The sequence below is a fragment of the Sebastes fasciatus genome, chromosome 9, assembly GCF_043250625.1.
Source record: "Sebastes fasciatus isolate fSebFas1 chromosome 9, fSebFas1.pri, whole genome shotgun sequence".
NCBI classification, from domain to species: domain Eukaryota; kingdom Metazoa; phylum Chordata; class Actinopteri; order Perciformes; family Sebastidae; genus Sebastes; species Sebastes fasciatus.
In genome coordinates, this window is record NC_133803.1 from 11,482,086 (window position 1) to 11,499,805 (window position 17,720).

General features: G+C 38.3%; 1 protein-coding gene across 1 annotated transcript; it reads right to left on the reverse strand.

Moving 5' to 3' along the window:
* Window positions 1-1,398: 1,398 nt before the first annotated feature.
* On the reverse strand, window positions 1,399-8,613 carry LOC141773891 (polymeric immunoglobulin receptor-like). Its single transcript, XM_074646041.1, has 10 exons — window positions 8,398-8,613; window positions 6,846-7,169; window positions 6,222-6,539; window positions 5,208-5,340; window positions 4,788-4,876; window positions 4,663-4,697; window positions 4,047-4,124; window positions 2,928-3,005; window positions 2,747-2,812; window positions 1,399-2,611 (listed from the first exon to the last, which is right to left on the reverse strand). Exons 1-10 carry the CDS (start codon window positions 8,495-8,497, stop codon window positions 2,561-2,563), a joined length of 1,272 nt encoding a protein of 423 aa, XP_074502142.1. The 5' UTR covers window positions 8,498-8,613; the 3' UTR covers window positions 1,399-2,560.
* Between the last annotated feature and the right edge of the window lie 9,107 nt (window positions 8,614-17,720).

A 17,720-nucleotide genomic window follows, 5' to 3' on the forward strand; every position in this document is an offset into this window, starting at 1 on the left:
AGCGCTGATCAAATATGAATCAATATTCTGTTACTGTAATGCCTATTTCTCGCCTCAAATGTTTTCAGAAACATCTTGTTAGTGTACTGTTTACGACAGATCAGCTCTGATTGGTTGTTTTCCTCCAGTCTGTGAAATCTTGCAGATGTCATTAGGAGCACCGGAGGAAACAGAGGCACATGATTTTTTTCAGATTACCTGTCTCATGCACTACTGTCAGGATATAGTGACCGTCTCATAAAAATAACTTTTTTAGTCATATTTGCTCCAATTCTACCCACTGCTGCTTTAAGTTTAGTCTGGTACAATTCATGAACATTTAACGTTATGTTTAATATTGTACATTGTTACTTTCATCTCAAAATAAAGCTGACATTTTTAAGACCTGCACGTTGTTTGTTTCAAATAAAATAAAGCCGAAAATTCAACAATTAGACCCACAACCTTAAGTCTAAGAGTAAACTTACCTAAAGCCGTCCGGGACGGGCTCAAACCACGGATGTATTAAGAGAATTGGATACAGCGTTGGAGGCGGGGCCCCGTTCATTCCTATGAAAGTTGTTCAGTGGCGCCTGGAGCCAAAATGACTGGAAAAGTAGCCGGATCATTCACATGAACAGCGGAAGGGAAATAATTCTGGATTTAACTATTAGTGCATTTTCCAACTTTTAGGACCTGATGATTTAAATAAGGTTTATTCAAGTGTTCATACTGGGAAGTTGATTCACCTCAACAAAAAAAAATATATACGCTGAGTTACAGACATCTCTTTCCCAATGTAAGTCTATGGGAAAAAGTATTTTTGGGCCTAATGGCATCAAGTGACGGAATCAGAAGTTGTAGTACCACCGTTTGGCCACTACGAACATTGGGATCAACGACCGGCGCTCTTCCTGGGGGCTTGGCTCAAACACAGGTTCCATATAATTTGGAGACAAATTGGTGTATTACTCATCTGAGTATCATTTAAAGAATTACAGAATTGTGTAATTAATTACTTATTTCATCATAATCTGACATAACCAGCTCAAGCATAAGACAAAGCATCTGTACGCATTAAGTGACCGTGTGAGTGACCTGTGAGTCCGGTGATGAGGAGAAGAACTCTGAGATGAAGAGCCATGTCGGTGAGTGAGCAGAGTCAGTCAGACAAAACAACATGGGCCGACGCACTGACAGACTAATGACAGACTACTTCCTCATTTTCCTAATGCTGCAATTGCAACTGTTAAAATCTCTTTTCCTCTTCCTTTTAAGGCAGTTACGGTAATTTGGTTTGATGACGGAGCACATAATTATACACCTACATTGTGCTTTGAGTATGCGCGTATATGAAACCTGAGTAAAGTGCTTTACATCAATAAAATGCTTGAGGCATAAATAATATAGCTATGATGCATATTTTAACATTTTCAGTCTTTATTTGCACAATAATGAAGGAAACACATTGTTATGAGAATCAATACACAATTTTGTCATTTCTTTCTTACAGTAATTGAGTCTACCATTTCTTAATGTGCCCAATATTATACCACACCTACTGGATCGAACACCAGATGTACTGAAGATTTATACAAGTTAGATAATCAGATATAGTAGCATACAGGATCTTGTTAAAGCCAGTGTGTGGAGGAAGATGAGGAATGAAAACGAATAAAGGTCCTCAAGGTAATCTTCAATGACAAGATGTGAACTCGGTGGTTGGAGAAGCTGCACCAAGAGACAATAGAGTAAGTTACTCACAAAGCCACTGCATGAATTTGGTCAATTTCAGTGGCCTCTGAGGCCTGAACGACGAAGCAGGATTTGGGGTTATCGAGGTAACTTCAGGGTTAACCCTAGGTTTTCCGTCCTACGAAGGTGGATCACGTCTTACCGGGGTAGATCGCCATGGTAACTTATGCTGAACAGCTAACCTGCTTCGTAGCAGATTATGTTCCAGATAAGAGATCAACTCGTATGAAAGCACCGCCTGCTGACCAATCAGAGCTCAGTGCAGTGATCGTATGGTAATATTACACACATATGAAGAAGTTTAAGTCATAATCCAGGCTAAAAACAACACAGTTTAAACTGACAAATACAGGAAGGACAGCTGGCTGTAGGCTGGGGGTGTTTACCGCTTTGAATTATATTTTCATACTTATTTTTTAACTTCCTCTTGAGTCCGTTTCACACCGCCGGAGACGGGGAAGCAGCTGAAAGAAGGTTGAACTAGTCATACACGCCATAATAGGTGTAATCTAGTCATCCGTTATACATTTAAAAGCTATTTACATTAAGTTCTCCTACATGCTTTGCACACAGGAGAAGTTTCAGTTGGCTGAACTCTGCAACCTCACCGCTAGATGGTGCCAGATCCTACACACTGCACCTTTAACACAGCACCACTGTGCCACTCTTGCCCTCCTGAATTCTTGACATTTAAACATGAGCATGTGAGAAAAAAAGAACATTTTCATCTAATTTTTCAACATTATTTGATAAACTTTATGTTTATGTAACTACTTCATCAGTGTTGCCATATTTGCAGGATTATTTTGTCCTCCCGTCTTTTCTGCTAATTAGCATTTATTGTGCTGTAGATCACACTTCCATCGACTGGTTCAGTCTGTAGAGAGAAAACAAGCACAGAGAAGAGAATGCTTAATAATTATGGATAATCATAACCACAATACTAATCCGCTTGAGTTAATAACAGCTGACGTATTGAGATGCCTATATGAATTTGAAATGAATCACGTACTGTTTGTGGCACACTATCCTTCATTACAATGGTACTGTATGTCACACTCTCTTCTGGGGTTTTGTTCTGCTGGATGAGATTCACAGTCAGAGGGATACAATGTCAGAGAAAGACAAACAAGTGTATACAGGTGAATGTGTTTTCAGTTAGTGCTCTAATTAGATGTTCTTGTCTGGTTTACCTTCTGCTGGGCTGCTGTGTGCTGCTTAAGAACAATGGTAGCGTAGTTCACATCAGGATCACTCCCAACTGGTGAGCCCTGTGGATGAATTTGAATCATAGACAAGTTTTAAGTTACGATCATTTGCTGTCTAACTGCACAATTGTTTGGTTAATTTGAATATAACTGGACTGGTTTGTCATTATGGAGTGTATGTCTGTATTAGGTTGAATACTGATTAACCGTAGGTACAGTATCTCTAACAAGACTGACAGTAATCCCTTCCAAACCCGCCTTAAATGTAAGTAAACCTACTTCTATGTATATGATCTGGAGCTTTACTTATGTGAAGAGCATTCATATACAGTATACTGTATGTGATTTCCTCTTTGGGTTTAAAAGTTGCTGTTGTTTTTCACCCAATGCCCGTGTTTATCCTACTTTACATAGTGTGTGACAGTGCAGTAGAGTAGTACAGAAGGGAATTTCCATTGCCGTTTCATTTGTTTAATTTGAATAATTATTTAAATGTTTGAGAACAATGAAAGGCTACTGTTGAATCTAAATTATTGTTCTGGTTTGTAAAAATACGTTGTCAATTAATTTGATCAAGGTTTAAAGCAGCAGTAGGCAAGATTGGAGTAAAATATGATTAAAAAAAGTTATTTTTATAAAATGGTCACTATATCCTGACAGTAGTGCATGAGACAGGTAATCTGAAAAAAATCATGTGCCACTGTGTCCTCCGGTGCTCCTAATGGCATCTGCAAAATGTCACAGATAGAAGGAAAACAACCAATCAGAGCAGAGCTGGAGCCTCCCGTCTCTGAGCAGCTGGCAATCACTCACGGACTCTGATCAAATGGTCAATCTAGGCAGTGCTGATCAAATATGAATCAATATGCTGTTACTGTAATGCCTATTTCTCGCCTCAAATGTTTTCAGAAACATCTTGTAGTTTACTGTTTAGCTGTAAAATGAGAAAGTTAGTGTTCGGCAGCCATGTTGAGATCAGTTGAGGAATACCAAGCACCGCCCACCGCCCACAGTCAGAGGGATACAACGTCAGGGAAAGAAAAGTGTATACAGGCAAATGTGTTTTCAGTTCCTGCTCTAATTAGATGTTCTTGTCTGGTTTACCTTCTGCTTGGCTGCTGCGTGTTGCTTATGAACAATGGTAGCGTAGTTCACATCAGGATCACTCCCAATTTGTGAGCCCTGTGGATGAAATATGAATCAATATTCTGTTACAGTAATGCTAAATGCTTAATGCTAAAGTTTGTGTTCGGCAGCCATGTTGGGATCAGTTGAGGAAATACCAAGCACCGCCCACCGGCCAGAGCAAACTTTCTCATTTTACAGCTAAACAGTACACTACATGATGTTTCTGAAAACATTTAAGGCGAGAAATAGGCATTACAGTAACAGCATATTAATTCATATTTGATCAGCGCTGCCTAGTTTGACTGGTTGATGGGAGTTCGCAGGTGATTGACAGCTGCCTCCGTTGAGTGAACAGACAATAAGAATGTTCTCTCTCTGAAACGACCTGTGATTGTCAAAAGTCTCCCGTAACAGGCTAGATGTTCTAAAGCCTGAAAACAGAGCCATGAGGAGGTGCAGAAGTCTAGTTTTCTCTCAGAACACTTGAATTACAATATGCTGAAAGCTTATTATGGATTTTTTTGCCCCACGATGCCAGAAACATTCTGCCTACTGCCGCTTTAAAATATCAAGATAATGTTTTATATCTTACCGCAGTGATGTCAGACCCCTCAGGCTTGGTCTTACCTAAAACACATTCATTTTTTAGGAAGATATTTTAAAATAACAGAAATGTCATTCCTGAAATTGTTTCAGCAGAGATTACAACACACTTACTACGTCTTATCCTATATCCAATAAAGGCAGCGAGAACCATCAACAGCAGTAAGACGAGGGTGGGGGTGAGAATCGCCACCATGGTAGAACTAGAAGAGAAATGCAGATCAGAGGTATATTTAACAAAAAAAAGGGGGTAATGTCTGAAATCGGCCTATGCATACATCCTTTTTTTTCGCTTAAAACATGAAGTACAACAACATTTCATCTTGTCTTACTTAGAAATGTGCTTTACTACATGCAATAAAACAATCTATGCTCCAAAATGAATGATAAAGAAACAAAAATGAACTTCCATGCTCAAATATGTGATTTTGTGTTTTGAAAACATTGTACAGCATATCAGTTGCACTGTATTAGGAAACACAAAGGGCGGGAAACGGATGATATGCAGAAAAAAAGTTATAAATCAGATTAGACCTCTTGTGTTGTCCTTGCAGGTTCTCTCCACCTGTCCCGTTTATGGTGGAGTTGGTGGGCTGTGCTGTATGTGGCTGTGCACTCGTAAACGGGGAGGAATGCTGGGTAGTGTTTGGAGGTGTCTCTGTAAAGTCTGAGTAAATAAATGCAAAAATGCATGTTATTCCACACTGTAGATAACATCTGTATTGTTACATTGTATATTGTGGATTATTACACTATACTGTAATTACCCAGATTTTCAAGGTAAATTAAATGAACATTTTTTATTCTGCAAGATTAACAGGCATTATTTTATGAGTGGTGGAAGTAACAAAAATTAGGTGAGGTTTGCCCAACGATGCCAAAAATATTCTTCCTACTGCAGGTTTAAGGAAAGTGGCCTCAGGGGTGGAAGTAACAAAAAATAACTGAAGAAAAGGGAAGTGGTGAAAATGCGTTCAAATTAATAATGGAAGTGATAAAAATGTAATTACAGCACGCAATTTTTTTGTTACTTCTGCCCTATCAAAAAAAGAAGAAGAATACACCCACTCAGCGAACCGCTCTACTCTCGACCTTTTTTGTCAGTGGGCATGGTTTTTGATTGACATTTTGGGCAGTAAGTAACAGAAATTGCGTGCTGTAAACCATAAATGTGTGTTGTAAATGATGAATGGTCAACAATTGATTATCAGAGCAACACTGTTTCAAATAAAATGTCAATAAAGTTTATTAAATCATTTAACCTACATTTTCATCACTTTCATTATTAATTTTTAAGCGTTTTCATCACTTCCCTTTTCTTCAATTATTCAGTTACTTCCACACATTCCTTAAATGATAAATGGCAATTTTGTGTTGTGAATGGTGATTGTAAGATGGGGGAAATGATGAAACATGGCTCTGTTTTCATCATATCACGACTGTTTTAGTAAAATTGGCTTTAAATTAATCAAATCACTGGCCACGCACTGGCTTCATTTTTATAATAGGTTGCTAATTTATGAAAATAGAAACTGGTTAGTATCTTACTTGCTGTATTGGGGCTCATTGTAGTAGTAGTAGTAGTAACAGTTATATGTACTGGCATCTGAAAGTCTCCGTTGTCACACCAATACCAGCCGCCGCTCTCCATCCTCAGTTCACTCATAGTCACGGTGAAAACACCGGGGACACTTGCATTGATGGTCACTTTTGTCCCATCTATAGATCCGTTCAGACTGGCCACACAGGAGCCGCCCAGCCTGCACCACTCAGTTACATCTGCATATTCATAGCGGCACACAACAGTCACACTTCCTCCTTCAAATGCTGCGATTTCCTGTTTGTCCATGTACAGACTTGGAATACCTTGAAAAAAAGCACAATACAAAATGAGGCACTGTCTGATTTTATTATCTGAGACATGTAAGTGAGAATCTGACATCTTGACTTGAATCTGTGACAATTGATGGTTATATTATCTCCTTTAAATCCTGTAATCTCCTGATGGATGATACACATAGAGACCGGGCGTACCTTAATGGAAAACAAATTCAAAAGAAAATTGTGGGCAATGAAAAAAAAAAAGCAAACAATGACAGTGTTTTTCCTCTGAAGTGTTAACATTTCATAAAGGATTTGAAATGTGCTTAAAGATGCTTTAATGTCTCTTACCTCTGGTGACCGACAGGTGAAAATACTCTTTGACATCTGACCCTTCATCAATCTTCACAGCACACCAGTATTCAGAGCCGTCATCCGTCGGATCATTAACAGTCACAGTGAATATTGTTTGGTTTGTGTCATCAGAGATTGAAAACTTTCCTGAATTATGTGACTGGCTTGTGTTAACTACATCTGAGCATCCGGGCCACCAATATCCTTTACACAGGTATTTCACATGGTCTGTGTAGCGCGGGTCATAGAGACATGGGATGGAGATGGAGCCTCCATGATTGACTGACACTCTCCTCACTGTCACAATTTGACTGTCAATTCCTGACAAAAAAAAACAGCAGACACTGATTTTATAGTGGTGCGTTCAAATGCATTGTGTATTATTCACCATCAGTTACAGGTTACTCAGCTACATAACACATCTGTTACAAATTAGTATGATGACTTTTTATCAAAACACAATATTAATGATTAATATTAGTAGCTTGTGGTCACTTTAAATGTAAGACTCAAACTGTATTACTCAACAAACAGCAATATATACAATATTCTTTTAATTACAAACCTGACCATCATTTATGCATAGCGTTCATGCAAGGCTTAGCTGACTTCCCCAAGATTGCAACGAGTATTAGGTGAGGAACGTATAGGAAAGTCATGCCTGCATCAATGTCGTGAGTGAATGAGGACTTTCAGTAGTACAGTGGGAAGGCAAATTCTAATTTGGTCACTTCCTCATTTTTAACACTGCTCTTTTAGTCCTGCTCTATCTACTAGTCATAGCGTTTATGGCTTTGAAACAACGAATTGTTTGTTTTGCAAGACAGTACATTTCATAGGTAGTTTTATTTACTTTGTTTACAGTCACACATTAGTTAAACATTATTCAAGACCTATTGTTGTACTGTTAAACTTATATCTGACAACTTCAACATAATGCTGAAAAAGGACTGAACATGAAAATAACTTTAAACCTGCAGTAGGCAAAATATTTTTGGCATTATTGGGCAACGATTCCATAATAAGCTTTCAGCATATTGTAATTCAAGTTTGGAACATTATTTAACCTCCTTCCTGACAAGCTAGCTTTAAAGCTGAGCCCACTACAACCTAAAAATCATAAGTTGCATCAAAAAAATTTGTGACTTTTAAACAAATTTCCGTTAACACATTAACTTTAACAGCCCTAGTTATAACCAATCAGTCCAATTCATCATATAATACATACAAATATGTATAGATTTTCCTTCACAACAATTGTTTTATTTTATCAAAAAATGGCTAAAGTTTTCTAAATACTGTATTTTAATTCAAAGCCTTCTGACCGGCGCTGTTCACTCTGAACTGTGGTAGGTGCTCTATCTGCAAAAACAGGGTTGACAATCACAGCCTCAGGAGTGAGTGATAAGGTGGTTAAATGGCTTGTTGCTGTAAGAGGCTATAATCCAAAACAATCCAGCACAATGAAATTACAAAATGTATTCCTGATATCTCTCCTATGTTCAATCAAATCATTTACAAATACTACAAATATTCTTGTGGTACTTACCAGTGGTAAGTTGCTCAATAACAGTTACATGTACTGGCATCTGTAAATCTCCTTTAGCACACCAATACCAGCCACTGCTCTCTGTCCTCAGTCCACTCATAGTCACAGTGAAAACATTGGGTACACTCCTACTGATGGTCCCTCTTGTTCCATCTATTGATCCAGATGATGTCGTCACACAGGAGCTGCCAAGCCTGCACCATGCAATTTCTCCAGAGTAACGATAGTGACAATTGATGGTTATATTATCTACTTTAAATCCTGTAATCTCCTGATGATCCACATAGAGACTGGGCGTACCTTAAGGGAAAACAAATTCAAAAGAAAATTGTGAGCAATGAAAAAAAAATAGCAAACAATGACAGTGTTTTTTCTCTGAACTGTCAAACTTTCATAAAGGATTTGAAATGTGCTTAAAGATGCTTTAAGGTCTCTTACCTTTGGTGACCGACAGGTGAAACTTCTCTCCGACATCTGACCCTCCATCAATCTCCACAGCACACCAGTAATCAGCAGTGTCTTTATCCGTCACATCTTTTATAGTCACAGTGAAGATTCCTCTGCTTTTGTCATCAGAGATTGAAAACCTTCCTGAATTTCGTTGGTTTGTTTTAACTGCATATGAGCAGGAGGACCAATAATATCCTTTACACAAGTATTTCACATGGTTCATGTGCTGTGAGGCATAGAGACATGGGATGGAGATTGAATCTCTGGCCTTCACTGACACTTTACTGACTGTTGTTATGCAGTGAATTCCTGCAACAAGAGTAATACAGAGAAATACAGCAATTTAATTGTATATATAGCTAACATTATTTTTATTATACCCAATTGTCTCAAAATTCCATATAATTTGGAGAGAAATTGGTGTATTACTCATCTGAGTATCATTTAAAGAATTACAGAATTGTGTAATTAATTACTTATTTCATCATAATCTGACATAACCAGCTCAAGCATAAGACAAAGCATCTGTACGCATAGAGTGACCGTGTGACTGACCTGTGAGTCCGGTGATGAGGAGAAGAACTCTGAGATGAAGAGCCATGTCGGTGAGTGAGCAGACTCAGTCAGACAAAACAACATGGGCCGACGCACTGACATACAAATGACAGACTACTTCCTCATTTTCCTAATGCTGCAATTACAACTGATAAAATCTCTTTTCCTCTTCTTTTTAAGGCAGTTACGGTAATTTGGTTTGATGACGGAGCACATAATTATACACCTACATTGTGCTTTGAGTATGCGCGTATATGAAACCTGAGTAAAGTGCTTTACATCAATAAAATGCTTGAGGTATAAATAATATAGCTATGATGCATATTTTAACATTTTCAGTCTTTATTTGCACAATAATGAAGGAAACACATTGTTATGAGAATCAATACACAATTTTGTCATTTCTTTCTTACAGTAATTGAGTCTGCCATTTCTTAATGTGCCCAATATTATACCACACCTACTGGATCGAACACCAGATGTACTGAAGATTTATACAAGTTAGATAATCAGATATAGTAGCATACAGGATCTTGTTAAAGCCAGTGTGTGGAGGATGATGAGGAATGAAAACGAATAAAGGTCCTCAAGGTAATCTTCAATGACAAGATGTGAACTCGGTGGTTGGAGAAGCTGCACCAAGAGACAATAGAGTAAGTTACTCACAAAGCCACTGCATGAATTTGGTCAATTTCAGTGGCCTCTGAGGCCTGAACGACGAAGCAGGATTTGGGGTTAGCAAGGTAACTTCAGGGTTAACCCTAGGTTTTCCGTCCTACGAAGGTGGATCACGTCTTACCGGGGTAGATCGCCATGGTAACTTATGCTGAACAGCTAAACTGCTCCGTAGCAGATTATGTTCCAGATAAGAGATCAACTCGTATGAAAGCACCGCCTGCTGACCAATCAGAGCTCAGTGCAGTGATCGTATGGTAATATTACACACATATGAAGAAGTCTAAGTCATAATCCAGGCTAAAAACAACACAGTTTAAATTGAAAAATTCAGGAAGGACAGCTGGCTGTAGGCTGGGGGTGTTTACCGCTTTGAATTATATTTTCATACTTATTTTTTAACTTCCTCTTGAGTCCGTTTCACACCGCCGGAGACGGGGACGCAGCTGAAAGAAGGTTGAACTAGTCATACACGCCATAATAGGTGTAATCTAGTCATCCGTTATACATTTAAAAGCTATTTACATTAAGTTCTCCTACATGCTTTGCACACAGGAGAAGTTTCAGTTGGCTGAACTCTGCAACCTCACCGCTAGATGGTGCCAGATCCTACACACTGCACCTTTAACACAGCACCACTGTGCCACTCTTGCCCTCCTGAATTCTTGACATTTAAACATGAGCATGTGGGGAAAAAAAGAACATTTTCATCTAATTTTTCAACATTATTTGATAAACTTTATGTTTATGTAACTACATCATCAGTGTTGCCATATTTGCAGGATTATTTTGTCCTCCCGTCTTTTCTGCTAATTAGCACTTATTGTGCTGTAGATCACACCAACATCGACTGGTTCAGTCTGTAGAGAGAAAACAAGCACAGAGAAGAGAATGCTTAATAATTATGGATAATCATAACCACAATACTAATCCGCTTGAGTTAATAACAGCTGACGTATTGAGATGCCTATATGAATTTGAAATGAATCACATACTGTTTGTGGCACACCTTCCTTCATTACAATGGTACTGTATGTCACACTCTCTTCTGGGGTTTTGTTCTGCTGGATGAGATTCACAGTCAGAGGGATACAATGTCAGAGAAAGACAAACAAGTGTATACAGGTGAATGTGTTTTCAGTTAGTGCTCTAATTAGATGTTCTTGTCTGGTTTACCTTCTGCTGGGCCGCTGCGTGCTTCTTAAGAACAATGGTAGCGTAGTTCACATCAGGATCACTCCCAACTGGTGAGCCCTGTGGATAAATTTGAATCATAGACAAGTTTTAAGTTACGATCATTTGCTGTCTAACTGCACAATTCTTTGGTTAATTTGAATATAACTGGACTACTTTGTCATTATGGAGTGTATGTCTGTATTAGGTTGAATACTGATTAACCGTAGGTACAGTATCTCTAACAAGACTGACAGTAATCCCTTCCAAACCCGCCTTAAATGTAAGTAAACCTACTTCTATGTATATGATCTGGAGCTTTACTTATGTGAAGAGCATTCATATACAGTATACTGTATGTGATTTCCTCTTTGGGTTTAAAAGTTGCTGTTGTTTTTCACCCAATGCCCGTGTTTATCCTACTTTACATAGTGTGTGACAGTGCAGCAGAGTAGTACAGAAGGGAATTTCCATTGCCGTTTCATTTGTTTAATTTGAATAATTATTTAAATGTTTGAGAACAATGAAAGGCTACTGTTGAATCTAAATTATTGTTCTGGTTTGTAAAAATACGTTGTCAATTAATTTGATCAAGGTTTAAAGCAGCAGTAGGCAAGATTGGAGTAAAATATGATTAAAAAAAGTTATTTTTATAAAATGGTCACTATATCCTGACAGTAGTGCATGAGACAGGTAATCTGAAAAAAATCATGTGCCACTGTGTCCTCCGGTGCTCCTAATGGCATCTGCAAAATGTCACAGATAGAAGGAAAACAACCAATCAGAGCAGAGCTGGAGCCTCCCGTCTCTGAGCAGCTGGCAATCACTGACGGACTCTGATCAAATGGTCAATCTAGGCAGTGCTGATCAAATATGAATCAATATGCTGTTACTGTAATGCCTATTTCTCGCCTCAAATGTTTTCAGAAACATCTTGTAGTTTACTGTTTAGCTGTAAAATGAGAAAGTTAGTGTTCGGCAGCCATGTTGAGATCAGTTGAGGAATACCAAGCACCGCCCACCGCCCACAGTCAGAGGGATACAACGTCAGGGAAAGAAAAGTGTATACAGGCAAATGTGTTTTCAGTTCCTGCTCTAATTAGATGTTCTTGTCTGGTTTACCTTCTGCTGGGCTGCTGCGTGTTGCTTATGAACAATGGTAGCGTAGTTCACATCAGGATCACCCCCAATTTGTGAGCCCTGTGGATGAAATATGAATCAATATTCTGTTACAGTAATGCTAAATGCTTAATGCTAAAGTTTGTGTTCGGCAGCCATGTTGGGATCAGTTGAGGAAATACCAAGCACCGCCCACCAGCCAGAGCAAACTTTCTCATTTTACAGCTAAACAGTACACTACATGATGTTTCTGAAAACATTTAAGGCGAGAAATAGGCATTACAGTAACAGCATATTAATTCATATTTGATCAGCGCTGCCTAGTTTGACTGGTTGATGGGAGTTCGCAGGTGATTGACAGCTGCCTCCGTTGAGTGAACAGCCAATAGGAATGTTCTCTCTCTGAAACGACCTGTGATTGTCAAAAGTCTCCCGTAACAGGCTAGATTTTCTAAAGCCTGAAAACAGAGCCATGAGGAGGTGCAGAAGTCTAGTTTTCTCTCAGAACACTTGAATTACAATATGCTGAAAGCTTATTATGGATTTTTTTGCCCCACGATGCCAGAAACATTCTGCCTACTGCCGCTTTAAAATATATAATGATAATGTTTTATATCTTACCACAGTGATGTCAGACCCCTCAGGCTTGGTCTTACCTAAAACACATTCATTTTTTAGGAAGATATTTTAAAATAACAGAAATGTCATTCCTGAAATTGTTTCAGCAGAGATTACAACAGACTTACTACGTCTTATCCTATATCCAATAAAGGCAGCGAGAACCATCAACAGCAGTAAGACGAGGATGGGGGTGAGAATCGCCACCATGGTGGAACTAGAAGAGAAATGCAGATCAGAGGTACATTTAACTAAAAAAAGGGGGTAATGTCTGAAATCGGCCTATGCATACATCCTTTTTTTCCGCTAAAACATGAAGTAAAACAACATTTCATCTTGTCTTACTTAGAAATGTGCTTTACTACATGCAATAAAACAATCTATGCTCCAAAATGAATGATAAAGAAACAAAAATGAACATCCATGCTCAAATATGTGATTTTGTGTTTTGAAAACATTGTACAGCATATCAGTTGCACTGTATTAGGAAACACAAAGGGCGGGAAACGGATGATATGCAGAAAAAAAGTTATAAATCAGATCAGACCTCTTGTGTTGTCCTTGCAGGTTCTCTCCACCTGTCCCGTTTATGGTGGAGTTGGTGGACTGAGCTGTATGTGGCTGTGCGCTCGTAAACAGGGAGGAATGCTGGGTAGTGTTTGGAGGTGTCTCTGTAAAGTCTGAGTAAATAAATGCAAAAATGCATGTTATTCCACACTGTAGATAATATCTGTATTGTTACATTGTATATTGTGGATTATTACACTGCACTGTAATTACCCAGATTTTCAAGGTAAATTATATGAACATTTTCTATTCTGCAAGATTAACAGACATTATTTTATGAGTGGTGGAAGTAACAAAAATTAGGTGAGGTTTGCCCAACGATGCCAAAAATATTCTGCCTACTGCAGGTTTAAGGAAAGTGGCCTCAAGGGTGGAAGTAACAAAAAATAACTGAAGAAAAGGGAAGTAGTGAAAATGCATGCAAATGAATAATGGAAGTGATACAAATGTACTGCATGTGAATTGAAAAATAGGGATAAATTGTCAGTTGATTTGATAAACTGGATTGACATTTTATTTGAAAGAGTGTTGCTCTGATAATCAAGTGTCAACCATTAATCATTTACTACACCCAACTGACATTTATGGTTTACAGCACGCAATTTTTGTTACTTCTGCCCTATCAAAAAAAAGAAGAAGAATACACCCACTCAGCGAACCGCTCTACTCTCGACCTTTTCTGTCAGTGGGCATGGTTGTTGATTGACATTTTGGGCGGTAAGTAATAAAAATTGCGTGCTGTAAACCATAAATGTGTGTTGTAAATGATGAATGGTCAACAGTTGATTATCAGAGCAACACTGTTTCAAATGAAATGTCAATAAAGTTTATTAAATCATTTGACAATTTATCACTATTTTTTCAGTTGACCTACATTTTCATCACTTTCATTATTAATTCTTAAGCGTTTTCATCACTTCCCTTTTCTTCAATTATTTTTTGTTACTTCCACCCATGAGGCCAAATTCCTTAAATGATAAATGGCAATTTTGTGTTGTGAATTGTGATTGTAAGATGGGGGAAATGATGAAACCTGGCTCTGTTTTCATCATATCACGACTGTTTTAGTCAAATTGGCTTTAAATTAATCAAATCACTTGATAATATACCGCTCCGATTTTCATTTCACATCCATTTTTATGGCCCCATTTTTCAATTCGCAAGCATTTTCATCACCTCCATTTTTATCAATTCATTTTTGATACTTCCACCCCTCATATTGTTTCAGGGTTTGATTTGTGTTTCCTTTGTTGTGTCCATGCATTGGCTTCATTTTCATAATAGGTTGCTAATTTATGAAAATAGAAACTGGTTAGTATCTTACTTGCTGTATTGGGGCTCATTGTAGTAGTAGTAGTAGTAGTAGTAGTAGTAGTAGTAGTAGTAGTAGTAGTAGTAGTAGTAGTAACAGTTATATGTACTGGCATCTGAAAGTCTCCGTTGTCACACCAATACCAGCCGCCGCTCTCCATCCTCAGTTCACTCATAGTCACGGTGAAAACATTGGGGACACTTGCATTGATGGTCACTTTTGTCCCATCTATAGATCCGTTCAGACCGGCCACACAGGAGCCGCCCAGCCTGCACCAATTAGTTACATCTGCATATTCATGGCGGCAACCAACTGTCACACTTCCTCCTTCAAATGCGGCAACTTTCTGTTTGTCCACGTACAGACTTGGCGTACCTTGAAAAAAAGCACTATACAAAATGAGGCACTGTCTGATTTTATTATCTGAGACATGTAAGTGAGAATCTGACATCTTGACTTGAATCTGTGACAATTGATGGTTATATTATCTCCTTTAAATCCTGTAATCTCCTGATGATACACATAGAGACTGGGCGTACCTTAATGGAAAACTAATTCAAAAGAAAATTGTGGGCAATGAAAAAAAAAATAGCAAACAATGACAGTGTTTTTCCTCTGAAGTGTTCACATTTCATAAAGGATTTGAAATGTGCTTAAAGATGCTTTAAGGTCTCTTACCTCTGGTGACCGACAGTTTAAACTCCTCTTTGACATCTAGCCATCTATCAATCTTCACAGCACACCAGTATTTAGAGCCGTCATCCGTCGGATCTTTTATCGTCACAGTGAATATTGTTTGGTTTGTGTCATCAGAGATTGAAAGCTTTCCTGAGTTATGTGGCTTGTCTGTGTTAACTACATCTGAGCAGCTGAGCCGCCATTTTCCTTTACACAGGTATTTCACATGGTCTGTGTAGTCCGGCTCATAGAGACATGGGATGGAGATGGAGCCTCCAGCCTTGACTGACACTTTCCTCACTGTCACAATTTGACTGTGAATTCCTGACAAAAAAAAACAGCAGACACTTATTCTATAGATGTGCGTTCAAATGCATTGTGTATATTCACCATCAGTTACAGGTTACTCAGCTACATAACACATCTGTTACAAGTTAGTATCATGACTTTTTTATCAAAACACAATATTAATGATTATTATTAGTAGCTTGTTGTCACTTTAAATGTAAGACTCAAAATGTATTACTCAACAAACAGCAATATATACAATATTCTTTTAATTATAAACCTGACTATCATTTATACATAGCGTTCTTATTAAGGCTTAGCTGACTTACCCAAGATTGCAACGAGTATTAGGTGAGGAACGTATAGGAAAGTCATGCCTGCATCAATGTCGTGAGCGAATGAGGACTTTCAGTAGTACAGTGGGTAGGCAAACTCTAATTTGGTCACTCCCTCATTTTTAACACTGCTCTTTTAGTCCTGCTCTATCTACTGGTCATAGCGTTTATGGCTTTTGCAAGACAGCACATTTCATAGGTAGTTTTATTTACTTTCTTTACAGTCACACATTAGTTAAACATTATTCAAGACCTATTGTTGTACTGTTAAACTTATATCTGACAACTTCAACATAATGCTGAAAAAGGACTGAACATGAAAATAGCTTTAAACCTGCAGTAGGCAAAATATTTTTGCCATTATTTGGCAACTATTCCATAATAAGCTTTCAGCATATTGTAATTCAAGTGTTCTGAGCGAAAAACAGACTTTGGCACCTCCTCATGGCTCTGTTTTCAGGTTTTAAAAAATCTAGCCAGTGACGGGAGACTTTGGCCAATCACAGGTCATTTCAGAGAGAGAGCGTTCCTATTGGCTGTTCATTCAACGGAGGCAGCTGTCAATCACTCGTGAACTCCGATCAAACGGTCAAACTAGGCAGCGCTGATCAAATATGAATCAATATGCTGTTACTGTAATGCCTATTTCTCGCCTCAAATGTTTTCAGAAACATCTTGTAGTGTACTGTTTATCTGTAAAATGAGAAAGTTTGCTCCATCAGTTAGTGGGCGGTGCTTGGTATTTCCTCAACTGATCTCAACATGGCGGCCGGATCACAAACTTTCTCATTTTGAAAAAATAAAATGAAAACATTTGAGGAGAGACATAGGCATTACAGTAACAGAATATTGATTCATATTTGATCAGTGCTGCCTAGTTTGACCGTTTGATCAGAGTTTGCGAGTGATTGACAGCTGCTCAGTAATGACAGGCTCCAGCTCGGCTCTGATTGGTTGTTTTCCTCCAGTCTGTGAAATCTTGCAGATGCTATTAGGAGCACCGGAGGACACAGAGGCACATGATTTTTTTCAGATTACCTGTCTCATGCACTACTGTCAGGATATAGTGACCATTTCATAAAAATAACTTTTTTAGTCATATTTGCTCCAATTCTACCCACTGCAGCTTTAAGTTTAGTCTGGTACAATTCATGAACATTTAACGTTATGTTTAATATTGTATATTGTTACTTTCATTTAAAAATAAAGCTGACATTTTTAAGACCTGCACGTTGTTTGTTTGAAATAAAATAAAGCTGAAAATTCAACAATTAGACCCACAACCTTAAGTCTAAGAGTAAACTTACCCAAAGCCATCCGGGACGGGCTCAAACCACGGATGTATTAAGAGAACTGGATACAGCGTTGGAGGCGGGGCCCCGTCCATTCCTATGAAAGTTGCTCAGTGGTGCATGGAGCCAAAATGCCTCGACTTCCGACTGGAAAAGTAGCCGGATCATTCACATGAACGGAGGAAGGGAAATAACTCTGGATTCAGCTATTAGTGCATTTTCCAACTTTTAGGACCTGATGATTTAAACCAGGGCTATTCA

Bases quoted from the DNA above. Each gene is read 5' to 3' on its own strand.
- LOC141773891 (XM_074646041.1), bottom strand. From the start codon at position 8,497: ATGAGTGGACTGAGGACAGAGAGCAGTGGCTGGTATTGGTGTGCTAAA. The intron at 6,540-6,845 runs GTAAGAGACATT...CTTTTTTTCAAG, and splicing joins TCACCTGTCGGTCACCAGAG to GTATTCCAAGTCTGTACATG. The intron at 4,877-5,207 runs GTCTAATCTGAT...TTTCTCTTCTAG, and splicing joins CTGCAAGGACAACACAAGAG to TTCTACCATGGTGGCGATTC.